The 15428-nt window shown below is 47.1% G+C and overlaps 2 protein-coding genes across 4 annotated transcripts in view; both read right to left on the bottom strand.

The window, feature by feature from the left end:
• Window positions 1-1490, bottom strand: part of LOC114070510 (fatty aldehyde dehydrogenase-like) — a 12040-nt gene extending 10550 nt beyond the window's left edge. For 2 of the 3 annotated variants that reach the window (XM_027907958.1, XM_027907961.1), the window contains exons 1-3: window positions 1448-1490; window positions 614-787; window positions 174-230 (exon numbers count right to left, since the gene is read on the bottom strand). In XM_027907958.1, coding sequence (XP_027763759.1) covers window positions 174-230; window positions 614-766 — 210 coding nt within the window. In that variant the 5' untranslated portion in view covers window positions 767-787; window positions 1448-1490. Of the gene's footprint in view, window positions 1-173; window positions 231-613; window positions 788-1269; window positions 1291-1447 lie in introns of those variants that run through there. The other variant, XM_027907960.1, reaches the window with a different exon arrangement.
• A 4310-nt stretch (window positions 1491-5800) lies between these two features.
• The window catches only part of ULK2 (unc-51 like autophagy activating kinase 2), a 38827-nt gene continuing 29199 nt past the window's right edge, over window positions 5801-15428 (bottom strand). The window contains exons 19-28 of the mRNA XM_027907954.1: window positions 14403-14689; window positions 14079-14272; window positions 13476-13585; window positions 12744-12896; window positions 11830-12038; window positions 10383-10561; window positions 9310-9428; window positions 8780-8937; window positions 7760-7895; window positions 5801-7673 (exon numbers count right to left, since the gene is read on the bottom strand). Coding sequence (XP_027763755.1) covers window positions 7606-7673; window positions 7760-7895; window positions 8780-8937; window positions 9310-9428; window positions 10383-10561; window positions 11830-12038; window positions 12744-12896; window positions 13476-13585; window positions 14079-14272; window positions 14403-14689 — 1613 coding nt within the window. The 3' untranslated portion in view covers window positions 5801-7605. The remainder of the gene's footprint in view (window positions 7674-7759; window positions 7896-8779; window positions 8938-9309; window positions 9429-10382; window positions 10562-11829; window positions 12039-12743; window positions 12897-13475; window positions 13586-14078; window positions 14273-14402; window positions 14690-15428) is intronic.

The following is a 15428-nucleotide window of genomic DNA, read 5'->3' as shown; positions in this document are numbered from 1 at the left end:
GCTGCGATGGCCCCGATCAGAGGCTGCATGACCAGCACAAAGGGGTAGTTCCAGGCCCCGATGATCAGCACCACTCCCAGCGGCTCAAAGTTGATGTAGGCCTCGTCCCTCATTGTCATCAGGTTCTTCTTCACGGGCTGAGGGGCTGCCCAGGACGGCAGCTTTTCCATGACCAGGGCCAGCTCCGCCAGCAAGCCCAGGATCTCATGGCTGTAGGCGTTGGGCCCACCCTGCAGTGACAAGATGCTTGGGGAGGGGACGGCAGAGGCACCCATCTCCCACACCCACCATGGGGAAAAAAGGTAAATTTTGCTGGTTCGAAGTCCCTGACACTGCCCCAAAGGATCCCTGGCAGAAGACACTCAGTCTGGGGCTGTGAGACAGAAGCCAAAAGCTGACAGCCAGGGCCTGCCTTTGCAGTCCTGCCTTAGACTACCTCCTTCTTAGAAATGGTGACAGCAGACCTTGGCAGGCCACAGAGGGAGCCAGGGCCATGGGGGACAAGAGCAAAAGCCACTTGGCACAGCAGAGCCAACCCTCGGCCTTCCCACTTTGCCTTCCGGGCTGGCTGCTGTCCATGCATGGCTGACGGGAGAAACGCCCCGACCCAGACCTTGTGCAGATCCGCATGGAGAGCTGCCAGGATCTCCTTCTCCTTCTCCTTCAGCATCCGCTCCAGGGCCTTCAGCTGCTGTATCCTGAACTCCAGCGGGCGGCTCCGGCCCGAGTTGAAGGCGGCTCTGGCCCTCGCCACGACCTTCTCCATCCTCTCCGTTGCTGCTCAGGGCTGCGGGGAGACACAGCAACACCCGGCTCACCGCGGGCCCTCCCTGCCCGCACACAGAGCCTGCCGTTCCTCACGAGCCCCGGACACGCTCCCAGCTCCACCCGCCACCCCTCCCCACCGCCTCTCTCTGAAACCTTAAATAATTCCCGAGTTAGAAAAGTTTGACAAGGAGCTCGGGGAAGCGAACGTTAAGTGGGCGCGCAGGAATGTCACGGAGGAAAAACCGAGGGCTGCCCCAGCCAGGGTCTCTTCCCCCACCCCCGTAGCCAGCGATGCCCAGCGAGGGGGTGGAACCCCGGGGGGGGAGGACGTCACCCCTCCGAGGAACCCCCCCGAGCCGCCAGCGGGGCCGGTGCGACACCCCGTGCGACAACGGGTGGCTGCGAGGCGGCGGCGGCTGCTGCTCCCCCCGCAACACCCCCGCGGGCAGGACCCTCCGCCCCCGCGGCCCCGCCGCCCACCGGGGGCCACCGCAGCTTCGCCCGCTTCCCTTTTCCGTTCACATGGCGGAACCGGAACGGGCGAGGCCGCCGCCCCCATCGCCGTCCCGCAGCGCCCCGGGCGGCTCCGCGCTGCCCGCGGGTCCCGCTGTGTGTGCGGGGCGGCCCCGGCGCTGCCGGGAGAGCGGAGCGGGGTGAAGGGTGCGCTCACCGCCCGTACCTCGACACTCGCGCCGTGGGGGGATCCTCCGTCCGTGCTTCCCCGCGGGGGTGGGCGGTGTGGTGGCAGCGCCGCCCGCTCCGAAGGATGCTCCGGTGCGCCGGGAAGCAGCCGCCGAGCCGGGGGTGGGAGCGGATCTGGCACGGCCCGGCGGGTTGTGAAACGCTGCGGGGCGTGGAGCCGGGAGAGCACTGCGGGAGGAGGGCAGAGTCCCCTCCCCGAGGCCTTATCGGAGCAGCTGCACCCACGGCTGTCCCCTGCCCTCCCTTCCAGTCTCCTGAGAGGAAGGGAAGCCCGACGATGTGGTGTTTGGGGGGAGGCGAAGAAGCAAAGCGGCAGGAATAGCTTGTCCGGCCAGGAAAGTCGAATTAACCTTGATACAGCACTTGCGTGGGAAACGAGCCAAAAAATATGCAGAGAACAGAGCTGAGACAAGGCTGGGTGCATTCCAGTTAAAAATAGACCTGCCACAACTTGTTCTAAGAAGTGCACGGGGATTATTTAAAACTTACGTGCAGGTTGTTACGCGCTACCTTTGGTGCCAGGCCTTTTATTGCCACTCTACCTCTAACCAGGCCATTAATTGCCAATGCTCCTCAGCTGGAGCTTTTCCCCACAAAATCCTTGCCCACCTCACCTCTGACACACAGGGCTGGCCTAGAATGGAGCTCCCCTTCTCCTGACAAGTTTCATCTCCTTTTCCCACATCAACACAGCTCACAGTGACTGGAAGTGCCCTTTAGCTCAGCAAGTTGTGCTGAACCACAACTCCCCCCAAACACCAACTGTGGTCACTTGGCCTCCCTAATAGCTCCTGGGCTGTGGCTCAGTGTGAACATTTCACAACCTGTTACACAAATCTCGGCAGCAAACACCCAGCTGTGGGGAAGAATGACATGAGCAACTGCCAATACTTGTGTGCAGGAGGCAACATGGGAAAGAAAAACCAGCTGGGCTTGACAGGATTCTTCCAGGTGGCGTATGGAAAGATGGGTTTGCATTGAAGAAGACATCTGTAGTGCTCTCCTTGGTCCTGTCAGCATCCTTGCAGGGCTGGTCAGAGCTGTGTCCAGGCACCGCATTGTCTGGAGGTCCAAGAGGAATCAGGTAAGGAATCAATGCTACTGCAATCAGAGTAAAGTCTGAGCTCTTAGTGTGAGGATTACCTGGGGAAACAGCCCAGGATGCAAGCAGGAGCAGGGAGATGGATATTTACCTACATTTTCCACAGCGGCCATTCTCCAGAGCTTGTAAAATTCTCGTCCTTCAGCCCAAGGGTTTTCACGTCACAGCAGTGCTTCTTGTGCTTGGCATCACACAGGGGAAGCAAACATCCCAGCTCCCAGTTATCCCAGCGGTCAGCAGGTTGGGGCTGTGCCACGGTTCCCCAGAAATGAGACAGCATCCTGGGAGACAGTCATTCCCTTCTGGTCCTTGTCAGGGACAGCTTTCAGCCAGTTATGGACAGGAAACAAAGCTGAGGGTGTTTTAAGTGTTGCAAAGTAGTGGTTGAGTCTCCCTGGAGCAGCTGAGATTTCAGGGAAGTGTGGGATCTGGAGTGAGACGGAGGAGTACCCCAGGCAGCGCCGGTGAGACGCGTGGTCTGCGGTGTGCTCCCCACGCCTGGCAGCTGGCAGTGCTCTCTATTTTTATTCAGTCACTAAGAAACAATAAAGGGAACTAGTTATGGGAAAATAATGGAACTCCACAGGAATCAGGAGGTGAGCAGTGCTGGGGGGGGCTCTAATCCCCAGGGCTGTACTTACAGCAGCAAGAGAGGTTTTACTGAGAAGCTGAGCTCGAGTCTCACCTCTCCCCTCATTTCTCGAAACCCTTGCTCCCCTTGCAGAGTCAATTAACTGCAATGAGACAGGCTCTGCCCTGCCCTGGGGAGCAGCCCTTTGTGCTGGTCCTTGCCCTGCTCCCAAAAGCATCCAACAGAGCCAGGGGAAGGAGGACTTTGATTTGGAAGATATGCTGAGCAGTATTTGGTTTCAAGAGTCCACCAAAAACCCACAGCTAATCAATAAATATTTGTTTAGCTTGCACACCACGCTCAGAGAACTGTAAGTTTTCAGCTGGGCTGACAATCCTCAATTCCTGCCTAGATCTCTGCCTAGCCTCAAATTCCAAGTGTTTTCCAGAAGTCACAGAATCTGCCCAATGGCACAAGATGGGCAGATACAAAGCCCAAACAGCACTCGAGCACAAAAGCGGGCACAGAAGATGAACGACAGGGAGAGGTTTTAAGGAACCTAACAGGAATAAATAGAGCTCAGTTCATTTATGGCATCACTTGTTTTGAAAGCTGTGGCTGATCTCAGAGTGGCAAGAAGGAGATACTGTGTCCTTACAGAGCCGTGGTCTGTGGGCTGCATTGTAGACATAGCTGGGGCCATGGAAAATGTGAAAAGCGACACAAAGAAACAATGGGGGTGATTGGCACAAGGACTGCAACAAGACTCAACAGCCCCACTGGCACTCGGTTTGCTTTCAGGCAGAGAGGAGGGGGGAGCCTGCCGTGCACAAAAGCCTATTGAAAAGGTGTTTGTCCAAAGGAGCAGTGCCAAGGCTTAGTTCCACTGGGCTCCAGCTGACTTAGAGACCTCAGGAGAGGGGTTACCCGGACAGACTTCACTCCTCTGCAGAAAGGAGGAGCTATGGGAGCGCTCGGGAAAAGCCACAGCCAGGGCTATGGCTGGGGTCGGACATGGAAGCTCAGGATAAAGGGAGATTTGCTTAAAGACTTAAAAGGTGTCCTGGGCAGCCAAAAAAGATAGTAGCACGCAGAGCTCAGAGCAGACAAAAAAGTCATAGGATTAGAATTTAAATTTAAAAAAAAAAAAAAAAAAAAAGGAGAGGAAACGGGAAACAGAAAGGAAGTGGGTCACAAGTCAGGTCACAAGCCAGCCTATCTGAATTTCAAAGCCTTTGGGAGCAGCAGGATCCAGATTTCCTTGCTCCAGACGAAAAGCAAGGTTCACTTTTGGGTGCAGTTGAGCACAGCACCACCGTAAGGGTGAGTCATAAGTTTTTGCCTCTGAACCCTGAGATGACACAGCAATAGCTGGATGGAGCCGTACAAGCAAGTAGCAAGAATTGTGCAAAAGGTAGCAAGTCCCAGGAACAACTCACACAGCAAAAATGCTTCTTGGAGTAATTTGTAGCATGTTAGTTGCAAGTCAAATTAACTAAATTTCATTGTCTGCAGCAGAGGAAAGGCTGAGAGTTCAACTTAAGAGAGCAGCAAATGCCAGAGTCAAAATGTGGTTTAGACACTATGGAGAGGGAGGAACAAGCACAGAACATGGAGCCTGAGGAGATGCTAGAGAGCTGGACTAGAAAAGCACGTCAAAATACCTCCTTTCAAGCTCTATCTTTCAAAGGCTGGGGGAAAAAAAAAAAAGAATTTGGTAAAAACAAGCACCTGCTGTTCAGCGCGGGGAGCCGGAGACAGAGGACAGCTTCAGGATCTTCGTGGAATGAGTTGATGCAGAAAGACAGGCCATGAACATTGGTCTCCTCCTCCTGAAAACAGCCAGCAAGAATGGCCCTTTTCTTCTCCTCCTGTTTGTGCAGCTGGAGTCTTGCTGGCAAGAGGGGAAGGAGAATGAGCTTGAATCCTGAGAGGAGAAAAAAAAAAAAAGAAAACCAACAAAAACCAGTGAGTTCCTGGGAAAAGCAGCCTATCTCCTAGTCTTGTGCACTGAGGCTGTTGCTTTGTTCCTAGATTTGGGTTCAGACATGTCATTAGCATTCCCTGCTCACTCCTTCCTCATCCTCTTTATGTGCCAGCCACAATAATAAACTGGGAAAATTCTGATAGTACAACTAAGAAATACAACAGCCACATTAGCAGCTACCACAGCACCACTCAGCTGGGGAGAGGGCATCAGCTCTGAGGTGAACAAAGCCCATTTTTGGTAAGCTTTGGATAGAAATTGTAACTTCCTGCCAGTTTTTTTGTCCATTAGCTCTGTATAGGCTGCTCTGGCAGCCCAGACAGCTCCTCTTGGCTAGAGGCAACAAATAAGCACCTTGTTGAAAGAACATACAGCTGTTGCTGAGGATTCCTACTTAGCATTTTCGTTTTCAAATCCAAGTTTAAAAAAAAAAAAAAAAAAAAAAAAAACCAGGGTAAATTGTTTTCCTAAAGCCAGGGAAAACAAACTCGGGGACACTCTGTGCCAGAGCCACCCAGAGATAAGGAACTCAAGGATGCTGCCCCATCCTGCCCTGGTGGCAGCTCCAGCTGCCGAGGGGAACGTTCAGCAACGGGTTTAACCAGCCAAGGACAGACTGTTCTTCCTGAATTTACCACCTCTGCTTACAGAGACACACAAACTCAAGTTGTACCATAGAAACACTTCTAGTGTCAGTATTTATTTTTACCTTAATATACATTTATACAGGCCATAATAAAAAGGCTATTACGCAACAGTTCAGTGAGTTATTACCTAGTTCCAAGAATAATGCATGCAATTACAAAGGAGAGGTAGAAACACCGTATTAAAGACCTAAAAATACAAACATTATATAAACAAACACTTTCAAATTAACTGTTGGAATTTCATACAGATAAATAAGGTAAAAAGTACATTACTCTTGTCAAAGTAAAGGAAACACATGGTTATCCGAACACTGAAACAATATTTTGATGTGTAAGCCCTGTACAACTTTGTCAAATAGTTCAGACCACTGTGTTTAAGAGGATTAAAATGATTTTGTCCTGGAGAATGGTTTATTCAAGTATTCAAGCAGTTGAGTAACAAAAAAAGTCCCAAAAGTAAAGTATAGGAACCATTTCCAGAGAAGCTGATCTGCCTAAATACTTTTTGCAAATCGCTGACCTGATGATCTCATGGGATGCTTGAAATGATAATGCCTATAAGGCTAAATGAAGCTTCCCACCTCTCCCCCAAAATGCACACAAAATAATCCTGATTTTTCACACGCTCTATGTAGAGATTCTACATCAAGTTATCAGCATCTCAAACCGCAACATTATTTTCTGGGTATTTTTTTTTTGTTGTTGTTTTTTTGCATGGTTCCATGCAGAACCTTTCAGTTTACAGTATTTATTGTAATACTGCCCGAGAAACAAACTACAGAGAACTGTCATTACACCCCTATAAAGACTGCAGGCATTAATGCACATTTCGCATGCACAACAAAAGATGCAACCAAATCTATATAAAAGCAAACAACCAGCAACTCAACAGTGCTATTACTGAGAAAGTCCAGAGCAGTAGTTACTCAAGTATTAGACAAATAGGTATAAAATGGAAAGGTTCACATGAATACAAGTTTTTACAGTTTGTTTGAAAGTCTTCTAGAAGCTACATTTGAAATTCTGAAAAGAATTTTATGTACACTGAAATGAAATTCAGCCAAGTCCATTGTGCCTTCTTTCTCTAAATTTTTTTTTTTTATATAGTTCTTCAAAAATGAATATACAGTTGCTTTAGTAAATTAGTGCAAAACAAAATATTTTGGAAGAAGATCATCAAATTGTATCCACATCAGCTGAAAACCCCCTGGGGATTCTGCACAGATGGAGAGAATTTCTTCCATCACCACTTTTCCCCCCGTGTAAGAGCGCGCTCTTTCCATCCCTTCATATCACAACCTGAGCCGTGTTTACAACAGGTGAGCTCCAATACAAGGCAGCTGAGCCCCAAAAGCTTCAAGCAGCACTTGCACATGGTTAGGATTTCGCAAATTCATTCAGCCACGTTTTACTGACAGCTTAAAAACCTCTCGAGGGAATCTTCTGAGGGAAGTGTCTTTTTTTGTACCTGACACAGAAGGATCCACTCTCTTAAAAACCTCATGAGGAAAAAAAAAAAAAAAAAAAGACAAACCCTGATCATTCAAGTTCAAAGCGCACGTACAAGGATCAGTTTGAAATGTGAAGAGAGATTCTTTTAAATTCTGTTGCTAGGAAGGAAAAGGAGCTGCTGGATCGGTAAGGCAAGTGTACTTTTGGAATTTCTTCTCTTTGAATACGCTGCCGTTTCTTTGGTAGTCACCACAGAAATGTAAGAATCGTCTTCCACGTGGGGCAGAACAAGGACAACAATGAAGCTGTAGTGAAAAAAGTGCAGTATCACTGATGTGGTCCCTTATGTTCACACCATCTGGTCCTCAGGATATTCCTACTGCTCGTACACAGCCACTGTGCTGTAGCAGAGCGCGGAGAGCCTTCGCTCGATGCTGGATTTATCTGCAGGGAGAGGGACAGAACAGGTGAGGACCAGCGCTGTTTTACAGTCAGTTCCATGGAACTGTCAGCACTCAACATGAACTTACACTTGTGGACGTTTTCTATATCTGCAGGGTCCTGCAGTATTTTAGTCAGTCCCTCCAGCAGCAAGGCTGCCTTGTGGTATCGATATGTGATATCTTCAGTCTGCTGAAACATCTCGTCCAGAGCGGCCGACTGCACCTGCAAGATCAGGCAGGAGGGTCAGGGACATCAACTGCGTTAGGCAAGGGATGAAACGAAATATCGGAATCACTGATCTAAAACTGCCCGTGGGAAAGTATTTTTTGAGCCTTAATTTAGCTGATGTGTTTTAAAAACTGAGATGACAAAATTAAGTTGGAACTGCATGGTCTTTAAGACCTTCTGTGATTCCAAGCCTGAGAGGATACAGCACCTGTGCTAACTGAGAATATTCTGCACATAAAAGGCTATGAAAGCACTTTCTGATCTTTTGTGTTTCCAAGTGTTACAACAACAAATGAAAAATGTGCTCGTTTTTATACCTATGTTCTCTTGTAAAGAAGCCAAATTAATTGTGCACAACTACACCATCATCAGGGTTAAGCACAGTGTTTGCCAGAATCTTTTGTGTGACAGTGATGTTAAAAAGAATTCCCTCTCATCCAAAAAGCAGTTAAGTTTCCTGTACAGTCGCTGCATCTGCAGACAGAAATATCAATTAATGAAAAAGCTTCCACATGTTTGCTACTATTTTTGCTCTGGATGAACAGACTGATGTTCAAATTGACCTGGCAGATTGACTGAAGCTACTCCTATGCTTTAGTGAGCCTTCCTGGGTGAGACTTGAGCACACAGGGCTGTGTGGTTCAGGAGTTTATTTCCTTGTGCTTATGTTCCAAATGTGCTGATGTAGGAGGAACATCCCTGTGGAATAGGATCTGCCAGGAACTTTAGCCACAGTTAAGGCAGGAAAGAGAATGAAAGACTAACAAAAATTTACCCTAAACAGAATTCCAGAAACATACATTGTTTTCTGGTTTGGTGGAAGAGAGATGTGAGAGGATGAAACAATTCCTACAGTTTGGGTAAAATGAGTGACCTACCATTTCCACAGCACAGTTGTAGATGAGTTTCTCTGCAGTTACACTGTTGATTTCATCAATGAACCTTTGCTTGTCCGAAAAGAAACGATTCAACTTTTCAGTCAGTTTCTTGCACATGCCAATACAGAACTTGTATCTCTCGTTGAGGCTTTTCACAACTGGAAGAGAGGTAAGAAGAAATTAAAAACAACCACCAAAACAAAGCAAAACAACAACATAGCCTAAGTTCAGCTTTGCTCAGCATTGCCAAAGTAAATTTGTTTAAACTTGCGCTTTTAATGTTTATTTACTCCGCCCCTTCCATGACTTGACTATATATCAAATAACTTCCATTTCAAGTCAATAACTGACCATTTCCTAACACTTTCTGGCTGTGTCTTTGTTTACTATCAGAATTGTGCAACTGCACGTATCTACAGTTCTCTTGTACAGCAGAAAAACACACAAATGTTGCAACTGAAACTTTTTCTGAGTGATATATCAGCAAAGAAAATCCACGAGCAAAGCAAATCAGGTGACGTTTCGTCTACCTTGCTTAACAGCAGTGGATGGGTTCAGTTTCCCCGACTTGACCTGTGCTTTGGCAAGATGCAGAGAAGATGCCAGTAACTGGGCAGCTTTCATATACAACACCAGCTGCTCCACTTGTCTAGGGAGAGGGAAGAAAAAAAAAAATAGTAGTTATGAATCACAGCACCTTTCTTGAGCACATTCAAGCCACAGGCAGACACCACTTTTTAATCACAACCCTCCACAGGAACCAGCAACGGCAGAAAAGGAAGACAGATGTTTAAAATGCAACTCCACCCCTCCCCTCCTTTCCCTTCACAAACACTCTGTCACGGGTTGAGGGGACATCTGCTCGTGTAGTAGCTGCAGCAGCAAACACAAACTGCTTTACTGCAGACATTTTAAAAAGGAACACTTATTTGTGGGGACTCGTTGCCCGAGGTCAACGCCTCACCACAAGTGACTGGGTGTACTTTTCTCACAGTGTCATTTCCTATGCCCCTGGAATTCTCAGTTGTGAAAAGCAAACACTTTGTGGGTGGTTTTTTTTGTGTGTGTGTTTTTTTGGTGGGTTTATTTTATTTTTTTTCAGGAAGAAGGCAGGAAGTGGAACTGCCCTTTCTCACCCTCCAAACATCTCCTATTTCTCCTTGCTTTTGATTTTGTGTTAAGGCTGATTGGTTCAGCTGAAAAAAACAGTGAAATTTGGACACTCCTTCCCCCTTCCCAACCTCTACCTCAATCCTACTGCTTCAGTCAACAGGAAGGGATGAGGGCTCAGATCTGACAGAAGCTGGTGCACAAGTCTCTATGCTTAGAAAGGCACTGCTGTCACCCAAACCTGAACTCCTCACCACCTTCCCCAGCTTATGTGGCAGACTAGAAAACACTGATCTTCTATTTGTCTGCAGCAAACATCCCCCTGTTGTTTGCTGGTTTCTGATCTGTCTTCAGCTGTTAAAAAAAATCCATTCCTATAAAGATCCTGCGCAGGAAAACAACCACTCCCAGAAAAAAGGGCACGGTTTCAACTCATTTTTTGATGTGTTCAGTCTTTGCTAATCCTCCCGATCCTGTCTGACCTCATACTCACCCCCACTCTTTGCTGAGCTGGCTGATCTGATCAACCACGATGCTCTCCTGGATTTGGTACAGCGACACAGCAGAAGTGCACAGGTCTGGGTTTCCTCCTCGCACTGCCGTCAGATCCAGAACACATTCTGTAAATGTCAGCATCATGTTTAGATGACGCAGTGTGTCTGTGTGTTCTCTCTGCCAGAGGGGGAGACGACAACAGTTTAACCATTGTAAGCCACCAGGCACAGTTAAAGCCCCTGCTAATCATTTGAGGATTTGTTGCTATGTCAGTTGTGTGCAGAAATCATTTCGTGGTAGACCCAGCACTGAGGACTGCAGGACCAAATGGGTCCAACCAGATCAACAGATCTGTTAATGAATTCAAGATACTGTAGCTTATACTTCAGATTCTTTCAACAAAGCCAAAGGAACTGGTACATGGAGTTCTGTGTTTGTTGAAATCTGAAGAACTAAAGGAACCAAAGTGGACATCTTACTTGTTATTATACTATCTGCAACACAAAAGTATGTTTGGCACTTGTATGAGGAGCCAGGAGTAACATTTGTCTTTCATTATGTAATAGACTTGATAACTACAAAAGAGCCAAGGTAAAGCTTCATACTTAACCTGCTTCACTCTAATTTACCATTAGTTCTAAAATTATGTTTTGTAAAAAGGTGGCTGTTGCCAAAGTTTACAATTTAGACTAAACAATTCCAACTGGAGCCAACAGCTCATTCCTGCTTGGTGAGTAAAACTGACACTACATGCATAGTCTCTGCTCAAAAAAAGAAAGTTAGCCTTCAAAACTAACCATACATATCTTACCAATACTTATAATACTTTCATTAGTAATGTAGGTCTAAATACATTTCAAACTCTGTCTGTGGGAGGAAGACAGAGTACTGTCTATATGTTATAACATATAGATTGGATCATACAGAGACCCAAACACCTTCCAGCAAGATGTGAATCAGAAAGCAGAACAGCAATCTGTCTTGAGAAAAGTACAGCCCAAGGATAGCACTCTGGCGACAGACCACCCCAATTTGTGTTTTTAAGGTGTCACTCCCCCACACATTTTAAGAAATATAGGACACTCTTCCCACAAGGAGGATTTAACATCATCCCCCGACTGTGAAGAACCATTTAAATGCCCAGAGGGGCGTTGCTGCTGTCAGCGCCCACGTCCAAAGAGCTGGCATCAAACAGAGGCCTCTCTGGGAGGCTCTGCTGGGCAAAAGCAGCTACGTTCCTTTGGTTACCTGCTCAAAGATATGAAATGCCAGGAGCAACTACCAAAGAGAAGCTGGCCACAATTGGTACGGGAATATTTCCAAGATCTGAACACAGGAACACGTGGAGACAGCGAAGCGGAAACTATGGAGCAGCCCTGGTTTTACTACATCTCCCTCTTAGCAACATTATATGTTATAAAACATTAAATTATTTTTATCTTTACCTCCATTAACGTTTCCTCAGGCAACTCTGGAGCTTCAAAGGTGATAAAACCCTCTAGGCTGGGAGGTGAAGTACCATAAGGCATGTACTTCAGACTGGGAGCCGCCTCGGCCCCCGGAGGAGAAGAGCCCATATAAATACCGGGAGGAGAGCCCATGTATACACGGCCACTGGTGGAGCAGAGGGACCCTCCAGAACTGTTTGATCCAACTACAAGAAAAATAACACACACATTCAGTCTAAAAGGCTGTCCCAGCGGGTGACAGCAAGTGACAGGTCAGGAGTCATCCCGGATTCCCCTTGGGAGGCTCCCCTTGTTGTTCCTTGCATTGCTCTGTAGAGAATGCAAAGGCTGCACCGTAACCAGCTGTGACAACTCATCACACAGGTTCTGGGATAGGCCTGGCAAGGGTTACAAGGCAGAGGGTCCAACAGTGCAGCCCAAAGGCTGTGCTGTAGGTCACAACAGCACATTGCTGCAGAGTCCTGCTCACCCTGAGCAGATGAAGGCCTTAACGCTGAGATCTTTGATATTTGGCAGCACAGCTGGGACGTGCTAAAGTGCAGTCAGATCCCACCTTTTGTGTGCTGTCCCAGGGACAACGCACAGGAGCAGCCAAAAATCAGAATTCTGATTTTTCCTCTCCACCTTTGTCTAGTTTATACTCCCTGTGGTGGAGTAAAGATGTGTACACAGGAAGTTACACACTGTTGTATTGTAAATCTGTGCATCTGACTCTCTTTAGGAGGGGAAAGGCAGAAACCATCTGATATTAAGCTCCACTTTACAGAGCAATTTTACTGTATGGCCTGGAGGACCCAGTGCAAGGCAGCAATCAGGTTACCAGCCCAAGAAGTGGACAAGCCTAAATGCTGTGTTTGGGAACAGTCCACAGCTGTCAGGAAAAGCCTTACCTGAGGTGGTTCTTGTTCTGAGGACCATATGGGTGCAGGTAGGAGGGGTGGCACTGCTGGGAGGGGACCCCACAGTAAACATGACAGCCCGAGAACTCGCCCCGCTTCCCATGGATGGAGTGGCCATTGCAATTCCATAGGCTCCTGCTGGAGCTGGGAGGGAAGATTTCAGCAAGTTAGTCCCTACTGCATGTAATCACCCCAGTAAGTAATTATGTGCAGCAAATTGGAGCACTGCAGCACAACATGGCTTGATGTAGATCCAAGACCTGGACTAGTTAAAATTTCTGACAAGAAATAAAACAGGCTGAGGGGACATTCTTGGTGATACATAAGAAGAGTCAAGTTTACAGTTTAAAAAAAAAAAAAAAAAGCCGAATTACACAAACTGGCTTTCCGATGAAATCAGGGTGGAATTAGGAAATGAAACAGCCACAAATATTGAATTAAAAATAAAACCAAATCAGAAAAACACAAACCTCTCCAGCCACTACAGGCAATTGAGATATTTCTGTGTTTAGCACAGAAATAGATATTTTTCTGTCTCGGTTATTTTTAAAGCTACGCTAAAGAAATGGAACAAATCCCCTTAAAGATTAAAAAAGCCTTCTGTGTTGAGGCTAAAAATTGTCAGAAGCAATTATTGAAGTTGGAAGCAGAACTGTATCTAGTTGGCTCCCCATAAAAACCTGAGCATATAAGACAGTTAGGATGTATCACTCTGATCCTCACCTGTATCCATCGGCCGCTCCGTGTTCAGGCTGTCTGTACTGCCCTGGTATAACTGGCCCCCAAGGGTAGTCTTTACCTGTTGATCTGACAGCTTCCCAGTACTAACAGACCTGGATAGCAAAACATAAAAATTCCCAAAAAAAGTCATTCAGTAAGATCATCCAACTTGCAACTAAGGATGACTTTCAGATTCTTAGTATTATAGAGAATTTTTCAACAGAAGTAGAACAAGTATGGAACTCTTGCTGTTTATCACAGATCTCCTAAAACGGAGCTAACCATAAAAATAAAGAGACCTTTTTCCCTTAAAAACTTACCTTGCAGATTTTGTCACAGATATTTTCAAGCAAAAAAACTGAGCAGGCTTTTACAGAGGCGATGATATTCCAGATTCACATAATCAAAACAAAAGGGAAGCAGACAGCAACACAAAAGTGCTGCAGGAAGTCCCTGCTATATTTATAACCCAGTACAGAATGTTTCTGCAGCACACAGCAAACCTCAGCACCCCCTCCCAGCTCGCTGTCTCTGCACCTCGTGCAGTGCGTGTTCTGCCCGGTCACCTCCCCAACGTGCCAGGTTACAAACGCCTGCGGTGCCCACCTGCCGAAGGTAGTTTTGCTGTGCTGTTCTCCTGCCTGTTTGTCAGCTCCCTGGGTCGAGTGGAAGTGTGTGAAATCTCTCGGGTCAGCGATATCTTTAGGCTGCAGCGGGGTTTCGGCCAAGCCCTGGCGATTCGCCAGGGCCAGCAAGTTGGAGGACGCTTGAGTTTTGGGTATCTTGAAAGGAGCTGTTGCCTTTAAGGGTCAAGAGAAAGAACACACAAAAAAAACACCCCAAGGTTAGAACCCCAAAATATTCTTGGGAATGGTTTAAGGCAGCGTGTTGCCACTTCACACTTTACTGACAACAGCAAACTTAACAAACCTTAGTGGGAGAGCCGATGATCGTTGGTAGTGGGGTTTTGAAGAGCCAGTCTGAGCTCCTGGGTGAGGATCCCATGTGTTTGGTAGGTGATGTTCCCAGGCTGCCTGGCCTGCTTGGCTGTGGTGAATGGCTGTATCCATACCCAGCATAGGATGGGCACACCGGGTCCGAGTGCTGCTTTCTGAGCTTCTGCTTGTTTTGGTAAATATCTGTGAGAGTGGGAGCGCTCTGCAACCTCGCTCCCATCAGAAGCGACTGTGGAGATTGAGAAGGTGGTATTGGAGAGCCTGTGGGGATGAGAAACAATAAAGGAAATTCCTGCTCACAGCGCTTGGAAAATGTACTGGTAAAGCCCAAAAATTCCAGAGAACAACATTAAACTGAAAGGAGATGGGACTGTAAATATTGAGATATGTTTGATCATTAGCTCACTAGATGGCAAGGAGACTGGACTTAGCCCATGGATTATTTGGACTAAGGCTACACTACACTGATGAGAAGTTTAAGCTGCCAAATAGGCAAGATTTCAGGGTGACAGCTGTACTGGCAGCTGCAGTACATCTGGCAACCTGCATCAAGGCAAATAAAGTGGTTGGATTCAGCAGGAATGGCATAACCAACGCTGAAATTCCAAGTGCATCCAAGACTCTCAGTTGAATGGATGTTCCCAAGCCCTGGAATGATATTCTTGCAAACAAGTGCATGAATATGGCATTGCATGTTAATGACTTGTTTTGTGTGCAACGACTTCACTTGCAGACACAGAGGCAGCTCATGTTCCTGCAGGAAAAACAGGTACTGAAGAGAACCAAAATACTCAGATGGAACAGTCTGGGATCACTGCTTTGGACAGTCATTTGCTTTTTAGTCTGTCAAGACTGAATCTTTTTCAAAAGCTTGCAAAGGAAGCCCACACTTAGGTAGGAGTGCAAAGTTTCTCCTGCACCTAATGGAAGAGCTGTAAGTTGTCATTTAATCAGGGGGCTTTGGGGAAATAATCTCTTCTAAACATCTCACCTCCTCAAA

This window comes from Empidonax traillii, unplaced genomic scaffold, assembly GCF_003031625.1.
Source record: "Empidonax traillii isolate 1590-97213 ecotype Southwest subspecies unplaced genomic scaffold, ASM303162v1 scaffold1585:size89650, whole genome shotgun sequence".
Taxonomy (NCBI): Eukaryota; Metazoa; Chordata; class Aves; order Passeriformes; family Tyrannidae; genus Empidonax; species Empidonax traillii.
This window is presented reverse-complemented; position numbering and strand designations above follow the sequence as displayed.